This window comes from Vulpes vulpes, chromosome 5, assembly GCF_048418805.1.
Source record: "Vulpes vulpes isolate BD-2025 chromosome 5, VulVul3, whole genome shotgun sequence".
NCBI classification, from domain to species: Eukaryota; Metazoa; Chordata; class Mammalia; order Carnivora; family Canidae; genus Vulpes; species Vulpes vulpes.
Genome location: NC_132784.1, coordinates 81,431,757 through 81,444,600, shown reverse-complemented (window position 1 = coordinate 81,444,600; position 12,844 = coordinate 81,431,757). Strand labels below are relative to the sequence as shown.

At 46.8% G+C, this 12,844-nt stretch overlaps 1 protein-coding gene across 7 annotated transcripts in view; it reads left to right on the top strand.

Moving 5' to 3' along the window:
* The window catches only part of WT1 (WT1 transcription factor), a 49,232-nt gene extending 38,161 nt beyond the window's left edge, over window positions 1-11,071 (top strand). For 4 of the 7 annotated variants that reach the window (XM_026012938.2, XM_072759069.1, XM_072759070.1 and 1 more), the window contains 4 exons: window positions 2,087-2,237; window positions 6,149-6,238; window positions 6,859-6,951; window positions 9,649-11,071. In XM_026012938.2, the coding sequence (XP_025868723.1) occupies window positions 2,087-2,237; window positions 6,149-6,238; window positions 6,859-6,951; window positions 9,649-9,770 (456 nt within the window). In that variant the 3' untranslated portion in view covers window positions 9,771-11,071. The remainder of the gene's footprint in view (window positions 1-2,086; window positions 2,238-6,148; window positions 6,239-6,858; window positions 6,952-9,648) is intronic. The other 3 variants (XM_072759067.1, XM_072759068.1, XM_026012937.2) reach the window with 1 other exon arrangement.
* The last annotated feature ends 1,773 nt before the right edge of the window (window positions 11,072-12,844 follow it).

The window sequence follows — 12,844 nt, the reverse complement described above, 5'->3', positions numbered from 1 at the left end:
GGGTCCATCATGTCCATTTTACGGACAAGGAAACTGAAGTCCAGAGAAGATGAGTGACTTTTCCACAATCACATAGCTGGTTAAACACAAGTCTTGTCTGATTCTGGAACTCCTGTTTTTGTTTTGCTTTTTTTTTTTTTTTAAGATTTATTTATTCATGAGAGACACAGAGAAGCAGGCTCCCCACGGGAAGCCCGATGTGGGACTCGACCCCAGGACCTGGGATCATGACGTGAGCCAAAGGCAGACGCTCAACCACTGAGCCACCTACGTGCCCAGAACCCCTGTTTTTAACCACCATGTTGCATTGCTTCTTAGGGAAACAGAGGGCTGTGAACAGTTTGGGGGAGAAGGGCTTCAAGGAGAGTGAGGAAAGTAAAGTGAAAAGGTAAACATTTTGGAGAATTTGGGGAAGTCAATAGCAGGCCACCTCAGCAGAGCCTTTTTTTGGGAGGTCAGAACCACACGCAGGTACCAAGGGTGTGCGTTTGTGACTTTGACTTGTGACTCAGTGGCTGTAACACAAGTGACACCAGTGGTACTTTCACCAGAATAGTCAGTACCCTAGAAATAAGTGGTGTGTGAGCCGGGTGTCCACCTGATGTGTGGGGCAGGTAGCTCTGAGAGGTTCTGATTGATGTCTTCAGAAGCAGCGTGGTGATTGAACAGCATGCTCCCTCAACCCAAACCTTCCAAGGGTGAGAATAAAGGTGAGGGTTACAGAAATATAAAATCTGATGAAGGTACCATGAAGAGTCATCCGGTCTCTCCTCCAAAAAATACCATCTTCCACCAGGATCCTTGACTGACTGACAACTCGATTTTATATCCCGTTGCTGTGTGTGCCACATATAGATTGAATTAAAGGAAATGAAAAAAGCTTCTTTTGCCTTCATCTCCACCAAGCCACTTGTCAGACTCACTGTCATGGCTGCTGGTAGACTCCAGACCTCACAGGTGTTGTTTCACTACCTACTCATTTTCTCCTAGAGTCTGACAATCGAACACAGCTGGCTCACCATTTAATTTTGCCACCGTTTCCTTGAGACACTGTGGCCTATCAACAGCAATGTGTATGTCACTCTAGTACTTTTTCTTCAAAGAAGATCTCACAGTGCCAGGCAGTGTGAAGTAGAATCTAGAACGTAAGCATGGTGTGGAAGATGCACAGGGCAGGGACACTGCTAAGCTCAGAGGCAGTTCCAGGTCTTAACACAAACATGGGTATGCTCTTCGGTCTTGACTTGCACATCTGGAAGAGACTGAGGAGGATTCGGTGGCCCCTTGGGCACTCCCAGTTCTCCCATCAATGAGTCATTGATCCTGAGAGCAGGAAGGAGAATTTGCCTCACCGTGTCCCCTTAGTACCTTGTCATAAAGAACTGACCATACACGTACCCGCTCCCACAAGATAAAGGGAATCAACAGTGAAGGATGGAAAGTGCCCGGAAGGCAGACACAATGTTTTCTGGCATTACTACTAAGCGATTACACTGGTTACACCATTAGCCCTGGTGGTTTCAGCCCCATCACAGAGAAAACCTCCAATTCCCAGGGGTCCCTCCTTCATTGTCATTTATTCCCATATGGAAAGTCTGGTCAGTTTGGGGTTCATTGAGGATCCCATATCTTTCTCTAATAAGGGCTTATCCGCACATGGCAGATTGGGCCTGAGCTCATGTGCTGGTGCATCCAAGTGGAAGGAAATAGAATCTGGGACTTGGAACTTCCAGACCTCACTGCCTCAAGTGGAGAAGCTGAGAGACAGGAGGGCTTGGAAGCTCTTGGAGTCACCAGCAGTTCTTTTCCAGATCCTCTGGATCAGCAACCCCAAACAGATTTCAGTGAAGTAGCAGCTATGGTTGATCAGTAGTAATGACTTTGGGGTGCTGCACAATAGAACGTCCTGATCTGTCATCCATTGGTGATGTCTGCTGTGGGCATCTGGGGTGTGGATGGGAGTGGTTTTAGATCTTATATCTGTCATCCTTTCTCTGGGTATATTCTAAAGCTCACTTTCCCTAGGACTGACATGAATATTCACACGTGGCTTAAAGCCTCCATTTCTCTCACACTCTGCCTGCAGGATGTGCGACGTGTGCCTGGAGTTGCCCCGACTCTTGTCCGGTCAGCATCTGAGACCAGTGAGAAACGTCCCTTCATGTGTGCTTACCCGGGCTGCAATAAGAGATACTTTAAGCTTTCACACTTACAGATGCACAGCCGGAAGCACACTGGTAAGTGTGTCCACCGTCCAGCCTCTTTTTCAGTGGCCTTTGGGCAAGGTGGTTCAAGAACTCCTGCTCCTGCCTGGCACACCACTAAGGACGTGGAAAATTTCTTGGATTGACAGTCGGTAATGCTTTGAAAGGTCTGGCCGATGTGATTAAAAAAAAAAAAAAGGGCTGTGGGGAACTTTGCATCCTGACTGTCCATCCTTTAATAAAGAATTCAGTAAACTGTTTTCAGGAAGAGCAGAGGAGAGTGGTGGAGAGAAAATTCCACAGAACTGAAGAGACTTGCTTGTGTTAGAAGTCTGGCTTCATGATCAAGTGGTGAGACCTTGAGCAAGTTACTTAACCTCTCTCTGGATTTCATTTTGTTTCATGGAAAATGGAGGTGATAATACCTGCCTTAAACCATAATTAAGACTAGATTCTTTTTTTTTTTTTTTTTGAGAGAAAGAGCCGGGGAGGGGCAGAGGCAGAGAGAGAGACAATCTCCCGCGGACTCCACACTGAATGTGGAGCCTGATGTAGGGCTTGATTGCACCACCTGAGATCATGACCTGAGCTGAAATTAAGAGTTGGACAGTTAAACTGACTGAGCCACCCAGGCGCCTCAAGACTAGATTAACTTTTATTTTTAATTTTTAAAAAAGATTTCATTCATTTATTCATGAGAGACAGAGAGAGAGAGAGAGAGAGAGAGAGAGAGATGCAGAGACACAGGCAGAGGGAGAAGCAGGCTCCATGCAGGGAGCCCAGCGTGGGACTCGATCCTGGGTCTCCAGGATCACGCCCTGGGCTGGAGGCAGCGCTAAACTGCTGAGCCACCCGGGCTTCCCTAGATTAACTTTTAATATCAAATTAAATTAGGGGTGCCCTGGGTGACTCAGTGGTTGTCTCTGCCTTTGGCTCAGGTCGTGATTCTGGGGTCCTGGGATCGAGTCCTGCATCAGGCTCTCTGCATGGAGCCTGCTTCTCCTTCTGCCTATGTCTCTGCCTCTCTCTGTGTCTCTCATGAATAAATTAATAAATAAAAGCTTTAAAAAAATAATAAATAAATAAAATTAAATTAAAGGCATTAGATGTGAAGCACCCAGTATAGTAGCCTATGTCAATAGGTCTGAATAAACAGTGGTATAACTATTAGAATCCTAGTAGCATCTCTAAAGAGAGAGGACCTGTTCTGGGAGCTTGGTAATCAGACAGTTTTGAGAGATTGATGGGCAAGGTCAGTAAGACTTAAGGAGAGACATGGCCCAAAGAAAAATGGGATGGACTGCTTGGGTTACTAATAACCAACCAGATAGGAATGGGAAAATGGATTTGGTTTTAATTTTTGTTTTCAATCTTAAAAAAAGAAAGATGATTTTTGATGATGGATGTGTCAAGGAAAACTGGATTTTCCCACAGGTCATGAGATCTGCCTTCTTCTAGGAAAGAGAATTGGCCTTGTCTGGTTGTTGGCCACATTGAGTATAAACAGCCATTTCACAAATATTTGCTCTTGGCCTTGTGGGCACTGAATGGGAGCGTGGTTGGGTCTCCATTGCAGGGAAGCAGTGCAAAACACAGGCTTTCCTACAGGGGAGCTGGTGCTGGGTTTTTTTGTTTGTTTGTTTATTTGTTGTTGTTTTTGGTAACTGGAAAGACAGCTTCATTGTTATAATTACCCTTACTATTTTGTTATTACTGCTTATTTTGCTTTGGAGAAGCTGAAAAGGGGAGCGAGCCACGTTTAGATCTCTCTGGATCGTTGAACTTTGCTAGGTTGTTGTGTCTGGAGGATGCAGTTCTCCTATAAACCTGAGTTTGCACTCAGTAGACCACATGCTTTGAGGCTAAAGATGAGACACCTAGGGGCCCATTATATTTTTACATTGTTCCCCAAATGGGATCCTTTGAAAAGTGTCTGTAAAGGTTATAAAGAAAATAATAAAGTAAAACTGTGGCTGGAGAAACACAAGGGAATACAGCGAAGGAAATACGGTTTTAGAAACCTTTGATGGAGAAGAGGCACTTAGCAAGCAGTGAGGGGGAGAGTTCTGTGTGAAGGGGAAGCAGTGGATAAGATAGCCAAGACCCGCAGACCTACTGGAGGCTTTAAGAAGCTCTTCTTTCCAGAAGACAAGGAGAGCAGCCTGGTATTTCACAGTCCTGCAGCCCTTTTCTTGAAACAATGCGATCATTTTTTATCTACGTATGATAATAGGAAGACTATTCTATTAAGTACTTTTATATAAAATATCTCTTAGCTGCCAGACTATCTACATGAATTATTTCATTTAATCCTCAGGCACTGACCAGTTACCAAGTGGAGAGGGTATAGTGGAAGCAGGGCCCAAATTCATGCCTTTTAACTCCAACTCACAAACCCCCTTCTCAAAGAGTTGATAGTCTGTTTTGGAGCTAGGATACATACAAATGAAAAGGGGTCATGAGAGTAATGACAGTGTACTAAACCCGAGGCTGGAGGAGCCGAGAACAGTTGCTAATGTAAGCTAAAATCATCCCAGAAGGAGGAAGGGCTTGGCTAACCATCCAAGGGTTGGTAGAGTGCAGTAGAGGAAGTAAAGAAGGAGCAGAAGCAGAAAGGCAGAGAAAAGAAATTAGACCGAGTAGGATTGGTGGAATGTAAGGCACTGAGCCAGATATAAATACAATGTTAAGGAAAGGCTCCTGCCCTCAGAATTTTCCAGCCCACGGAGGAAGGTAGCCCTGGATGTAGCCTACAATGTTAGATATTCCGGAACAAATTCCGTACTGAGGCAAGGAAGGGCTTTCAGTCTGAACATGAAATGTCCAAGAAGGCATATGCAGAGGAAGCAGGTGGCATTGGTGAGAGACATACAGTAGACTTTTTTTGTGGGAGGAAAATGTGGAGATAGGGACAAAGGGCATTTGTTGTGAGCGAACTGCAAGGCAGTTTTGGGAATGCTGAGCTCTGGTATAGCGGGAATACAGATTTATCAGGGAAATAGAGGAGGGTATGAGGCCGGAAAGGCAACTAGGGAATGCCCTGCAGCAGAAAGAACAACTGGCCCCAAATAGTTTGCTCTCCATCCCAGAATACTGGTGACTCAGAGTTCTCATAAGAAGGTGGGAAGGCCCAAGGTTGCTCAGTTGCACTCATGGCTGAACTTTCTCCAGCAAGCACAGGGGTGGGGCTTCTCCATTCTGAGGCAGAAAGTTGTGTAATCCCACTCCTGACTACTCTCGGATAAAGGGATACCAAAACCTTCCTAACTACTTTGGTTCCTGGTTTAACTTGAGTGTCTCACAACCATGGCGCTGTTTATGCTTGATTCAGGGATGAGAAGTCAGTAGCAGAGAACACCACATCTTTACACCATGGAACGCTGGACACTTATTTCATGGGGCCAGCTCCAAGGCGTATCCATCCCAGAATTGCCTCCCAACTCTGTTTGAGAGTTAAGACTTCTTTGGTTTATTATTTGTCTAAAGATTCTCTACCAGTGTTTTTGGAGCAGTGCCTCTGTGCCAGACGCTGGGCTAAGCCCTTAATGTGGATGGCCTGGTTTCGTCTGTTCGTAAATCCTTTGAAGTTGTGAGATTTGGGGCCCCATTTCTCAATAAGGAAATGGCACCTGCCCAGAGCTTTAAGTGGCAGAGCTGGATGTGACCCTAGTGTCAGACTTCAGAACCTGAGCTCCCGTCTACTCACAACCCAGAGGTTAGGGACCATCCTCATCCACCCAGTCCTCTCTTGTACGCCCACTGGCCAGGAGCCTGCGCACAGGAGGGCCCTTAGCCTCACGTTGCTGTCGGCAGCACCACCCTGACAAGGTCTGCCAGAGTGCCTTAGGCGTTTGGGGATCCCACGGTCCCAGGAGGAGAGCTCGCCTTTAATGAGATCCCCATTTCTGGCATCATTTTCAAATGGAATATGTGTCTTCCCCAAGGTGAGAAACCGTACCAGTGTGACTTCAAGGACTGTGAACGAAGGTTTTCTCGTTCAGACCAGCTCAAAAGACACCAAAGGAGACACACAGGTTTGTAGGCTCGCTTCTCATTGCTGCCAGTACATTCTCTTGGGTCGCACTTGATTTCATGATTCTCTTTGTGGTTGAATATGGATGTGAGAGGGTTAGCCATTTGCTTAGCTTTTCCCGATAATCGTGCCTCCCCCCCCCCCCCCCCCCAATCTCCGGAGATTTTCCTTTTCTTAAGGGAAAGAAGAAAAAAGAAAGAAAGAAAGGAAAGGAAACATCCCCTGTTTCTCCTGCAAACCGCAGAACAGTGGGATCCCGCTAGCAATTTGCTGATGATACAATAGTAGCGGTAAATAACAGGGTGGTGGAGAACACAATCCAGTTTGTAGGGTGTGATTCACTTTTTCAGTCTTGGACACAGCTGAGACTGGTGGGAAGCTGGATGTTTGTGGTTAGGGAAGAGTTGTTCCCCAGACAGAAGCAGGTCTTCAGTGATTACACTGCAGCATCAGGTGGTTTGTGCCAGGCCTGGGGTGTTGGGGAAACCTGCGGGTGAGGCAGACATCGTCACAGGTGCCTGGAAACGTCCGGCTCCTCCGGCCACCAGGAAGCTGGCCCTGTGGGCCTCGTTATGCTCCCACATTGTTAGGGCTGCGGCTAGACCTTCTCTGTCCATTTAGGTGTGAAACCATTCCAGTGTAAAACTTGTCAGCGAAAGTTCTCCCGGTCTGACCACCTGAAGACCCACACCAGGACTCATACAGGTAAAACAAGTGCGTAAACTTTTCTTCACATTTATTTTTCATTATTTTTTTAAAAAAATGTTGTTGAATGAAGTTGTTTGTGATGAGAGAGATGGGAAAAAAGACTAGTGTAGAAGTTCTGAGCAGGCTTTAGAGTGGGTGGGGAGAAAGAACAGGGCATGGCTATCTTTAAATAATATTGTTTCAGAATAGATTGGTGGGGGGAACCATAAAGCTGGAGGAGGGACGTGTGAAAAGAACTCTTACTGTGAGTGTCAAGTTTGAAAGGAAGAGATGAGCTAGGTCCCTGCTGTTCCCAGTTGGCTCCCTCACACTGTGTCACTCAGTTTTGATATGATAATCAACCTTACAGAAAAACAGCAGAAATTCTCGCAAGCCAAATACTTATTTTTTGGAGAGCTCACATTTCATGACACTATTTTCAGAGACCTTGAATCCTTGCTGTGCTAAAAGTTGATGTCCCCAGAGCAGACATGGTGTCTGCTAGACTCGTATCAGCAGATGGATATTATTTCCTTTGTACTCGTATAGACAGGGGAATAGGACATTTATTTACTGGTCGCTGGAAGTTTCTTGCTTCTTCACAAGCCTGGTGTGATTCATAATGAAAATGGCACCACCTTTGTTGTGTATTTTCTACCTTTAGAAGGAGGCTTAGGGTTATCTCGCTGTCTCTTTGTGACATCCTTGTAAAAAAAGGGTAGGCATGTTTTATCCCCATTTCTGAGATGAGGAGACTGAGGTGATGAAATGACTTGTTTACAGTCCCAAAGCTTGTAAGTAGCAAACCCAATTCCTTCTGTTCCCAGCCCACCGTGTCCCACAGCCTTCCTTCTTGAGAGAGAGAGAGAGAGAGAGAGAGCGCACCTAGGTTCGTCTCACAGCCCAGGGAGGATAGGAATCAGGAAGAGAGCCAAGGTCAGGAAAGCTGAGTGCCACCAAGACACTGAGGAAAGTGATGACCACCAGGAGAAGGGGTTGGGCTTAGTCCATTAGAAGGTGACCTTTGACAGCACGGCTGGGGGTGGAGGTGGGGGGCCAGGAGCCAGATTGGGAAGAGCAGAGGAACAGTGAGCAGGAGGTGAAGGAAAACATGAGGTCACCAGCCCCCGTGCAGTTGCAGACTCAGCCCAAATAGGCTGCGTTTACAGACAGGGCCAAGGCACCTGTGCCCCAGAGTTGGTGAGACAGGCATCTCTTTTGCCCTACTCAGGTGCCTCTGGTGTTTCTTCTTTTTATTTTTTTATTTTTTAAAAGATTTTATTTATTCATGAGAGACACAAAGAGACAGGCAGAGACACAGGCAGAGGGAGAAGCAGGCTCCATGCAGGGAGCCTGACATGGGACTTGATCCTGGGTCCCCAGGATCACACCCTGGGCTGAAGGCGGCGCTAAACCGCTGAGCCACCCAGGCTGCCCAGTTTCTTCTTTTTCTTAGTCCTGAGCTCAACTTGGTGAGAAAGTTATCGTGCCTGGTGTCCCACCCCCCTCATCCTCCAACACCGGACATACCTGTGTATGCGCAAAATGGCCCTTGTCACTGGCAGACCCTTTTACTTATCTTGGGTCACTCCCCTTGTGACCTTGGGATAGCTCCTCCTCTGGGACATTCCTCCCTGCTTGTCCCAACCACTAGCTCTCAGAGGAGGCAAAGTGGGGGGCCAGCGATACCCTGGGAAGATCTCCCTGATGGTACAGAGATTGGCTCCTGTGGCATTTTTACTTAGGATAAAGCCACGCCTCTATTCCCATTAGGGCCAGGCCTCGGAGGCGGGATAATGCCAAGCGCATGGGCTTTGGCATAGACCTGGATGGACGTCCTGCTTGGGTCTGCCCTCACTAGCTGTCTAGCCTCCTCTCTAGAATGGGGATACCAACGCTTCTCTTACAAGGCTGTTGTAAGGAACACAAGAAATAGCGTATGTAGATGATGCCCAACAAGGCTGGGCATAAATTAGGCATTTCATAAATGCTAATTATCCTCCTCATCCAGAACGAGGCTTGGAAGGAACTTCTGAGAACTCCTTAGATGGAGAGGTCTCGATCTTATGGCAGGCTTGTTAAAAATCTGAAAATCATGCCTCACCTAGAACCAGGGATTAAGCTCTCAGTAACACTTGAAGGTAAAAGAAGCAAATATCCTGCAAACTTGTATCCGTGAATTATTTTAAAATACCCAGCACCCCCCCCCCCCGAATATCCACACGGACAGAGATATTAAAGTTACAGTCAAGCTCTAATACTGGAGGACAACCAATCAGTAATATCCAGGGTGATGATCCTGACTCTCCGCAGCCCAGTTAAGCTCAATTCCCTGTGAAGACAGCCGAGGGGAAACGTGTATGCAGTTCACAAAAAAATGGTCCAACAGCAAAGGTTGAAACAAGTGTTTTCCCCTCAGTTACATATGAACTGTCGGTTACCCAGACACTCTGATTAACTAGACTTTTTCCTTCTCTGCCATTTCCCTAGGCCTCTGACATAGGGAATATTTTATACTTTCTACAGTAGTGTAATCCTTAAGGGCCCAGAGGGGCTTCCATTTCAAGGCTGCCCATGAGATGAGCCCGATTTGTGAGCCTAGGGCAAGAGCTAGAGGGAACCGGGAGTGGATGCCTTGGGATGATTTAACTCAGGCTTTTGATAGTTGAACTTGTGCCCGGCCTCTCTGCTGCAAGTGTCTCTGACTGGCAATTGTGTCAACAGGTGAAAAGCCCTTCAGCTGTCGGTGGCCCAGTTGTCAGAAAAAGTTTGCCCGGTCAGACGAATTAGTCCGCCATCACAACATGCACCAGAGAAACATGACCAAACTCCAGCTGGCGCTTTGAGGGGGTCCGACCTGGGGACAGTTCTGTGTCCCAGGCAGGACAGTGTGTGAACTACTTTCAAATCTGACTTTAGAATTCCTCCTCACTCACCTCTCTAAGAAGAAAATGGCAGGTGATCTTCATCCGGCTTCCGAGACAAGACAAGATGCCTGTACGACTGGATCCTACCAGGTTTGCCCGCAGGAGTTGGGCTCTGCTTTGCTTGCTTTTAGTTGACTCCAAGGCCCTGGAGAGAAGTGGCTAACGATGTCCAGTTAGTTAAAAGCCCACCTCTGCCATTTGGTCTGGATTTTCCACTGTAAGAAGAGCCATTGTGGATCATGTCCCCCCCCCTCCCCCAGCCCCTCTCCTTTTATGCTCCTTTTCACTAGGAATGGAGTCATTGTACCATTTTCCATCATAGAATATTTATAGGCCAGGGCATGTGTATGTGTCTGCTAATGTAAACTTTGTCATGGTTTCCATTTACTAACAGCAAGAAATAAATCAGAGAGCAAGGCACTGGGGGTGAGTCCCATCCGACATTCCGGAGGTTAGGCAGGCTGCTAACCTGGAAGGCAGGATGTAGCACCACCAGGCAGCTTTGAAAACTTGTGCGTTCCAAGCAGCTGAAGAAAGCATCAGGACTAACCAGTACCTCTGTAGAGATATCGAGAAGAATCCTTCCGTTCAGCTAATTCGGTGTTAACATTTAGCACAGTGCTGTTAAGAAACTGTGTTTGAAAAGCTGAGATTTTGGTGGTATTTTCGACTTTTTTTGAGTTGTAAATCACATGCATCTTCAGAGACGTGCATATGTCCTCACACAAAAGAAGTGGAATTCATTTTTATCATCTGGGGTGTCCTTAGAGTGTACTGACCATGCTGGTTATGTGGCTTCAAGTTGTAAAAATTAAAGTGATTCTAGAAGAAAATTGGGCTGGTCCAGGATGTCCATTGATAAGACTGTTCTTAAGTAACTCTGAGTCTACCGGTGTATGTGACAAAATGAGACTCACTAGTGTGAGGAAATCCATTGTTTAAAGATGGTTGGGTGTGTGTGTGTGTGTGTGTGTGTATGTGCGCGTGCGTGCGTGTGCATGTGTGTGCTTAAAGGAGGGTGTTTATTATTTACTGTTGCTTGAAATTATTATGTAAATATATATATCTGATAATGATTTGCTCTTTGACAACTAAAATTAGGAAATGTATAAATGTTAGATGCATCACTGTTTTGGTGTTGATCTTACAACGTATCAATGATAACACTAAAAATGTAACCTGCATTTTTCACTTCACTCTCAATTAAAGTCTATTCAAAAGGAAAGTGGCAAGGTTGTATCAGCTGTATTGTGTTCAAATCTCAAGAACAGTTGAGACTCTCTTAAATAGGTAAAAAAGATGCTACCGGACGTCGAAGATCACTAGTGTAGTCTCTCCAGGTCCTGACTCCTAGCTGTTTCTCTCTGTCGAAACTCAGGAGGCGCAGTTACCCATCCTGGAAGCCGCCGGCATCATAAAGGGATCGTGTTCATGCTGTGGTCAGCTGGGTTTGTGGCCGGCATGGTGGGAAGCGTGTTTGAGGGTTTATTTTAGTCAGGCTCTCCTTGTATCACTTGTTATTCCAGCTCCAGCAAAAGAGAATAGGGATGCTAGTGGTAACTGGTCTTTTCTGGAAAGTTCACAGATACGTAGTGCAATCAGGAGGCCATAGGCTGAACACCTAGCCCAACTGAGTTGTCAGCTGTAGTTGCCATAAATCAGCTCAGCAGGCCGAAAACTACTTAGACTTTCCAGGGCAGCCGAGTGTAAAAGCAAATGTAAAAGCATTATGTATAAACTATAAACTCTCTCTCTGGTTCTGGTGTATGGTCTTTCGGGTGTAAATAAGGAGATGGATTTGGTGCCGCCCCTCCCAGCTCCAGTAGCTTGGAGTGTGCATGCATCCAGGTTTCATTTCTTCATTGAAAAAGTATCCTGAGCACACCGGCAGCTCAGCCCCTCACCAGGGAGAGACTCTGTGCAGCAGCTCAAAGTTTGGGCTGCCGAAAAGTTGAGTCCTGAGGCCCTGCTTCGTTCGCATCTGGCTCTTGCATCACTGTTAATTATAGCGAGTACGGTGACTCATTTGTATCAGCCAGTTTTATCTTTTCCTGCCAGAAGACAGCATTTCTCTGGAGAAGCTCAGGACAAGCATGGCAAACGTCAGCAAGTCAGAGCGAGCCAGGTTTCACAACAAAAGCAAAGCCACATTGTTTCAACTGCAGGAGGAAGACCAGAGAGTCTCCCACTGCCCTGGCAGTTGAGCGAGCAACAGTTAATAAGGTCATGGGCTTCGGTAAGCCGACCAGCCTGGGTTCAAATCCTAAATCCCTAGTCTCCTCACCTGTAAGGTAGGAGGAAAGATGGCCCTGCCTGACAGGATCATTGTGAAGATGAAATAAAAAAACACCCAGGACCTAGCAAAGGCTTCATAAGCATTACCCAGGAAAACGCTTATCCAAGGACGCACCTGCTCATTTCCTTTGGCTCCCCCTTCCCCGGACATCCTCTGGCACAGTCCAGCCATCTTCATCGGCCAGCTCCACAAAATGCCAAACCCATTTTCCTATGCCCCCAACCAGAGGTAAGGTTTGCAGCAGTGGGGCTCTTGCCAGCCTCCCCACAGAGACGACATCTGCTTGCCCTGCGTCTTTGGCGAAGCCCTGGGTGGCAGTGAGTGTGTGCTGCTGAGGCCCGCCCAGCTGAGCGTCAGTCCATGGTCAGGATGAAAGTTGGTGAAAGTTGGTCAGTGGACGCTCCCTGTACCTCCGGTGAGGGGCTCTGTTTGGTGCATTTGTCAAAATGTGCATTTTTCCATCTTGCTTTACTCTTGTGTCTGGTTCACTATATGGTTCAATGTCTTTGAAAGGCCCCTTCCCCTTAGCTGGATCTTCGCAGCCCGCTCCAGTGTAGCACTCTAAGTACGTAACGTTAAATGGTACCTCCTGTGGGTGAAGTGCTTTCGCATCTAGAACAATCTGTGAGGCGGACGGGGCAAGTACTATCACCGGTTTACAAATGAAGAAGCTGAGGCTGGGTAAGAGGAAGAGGCT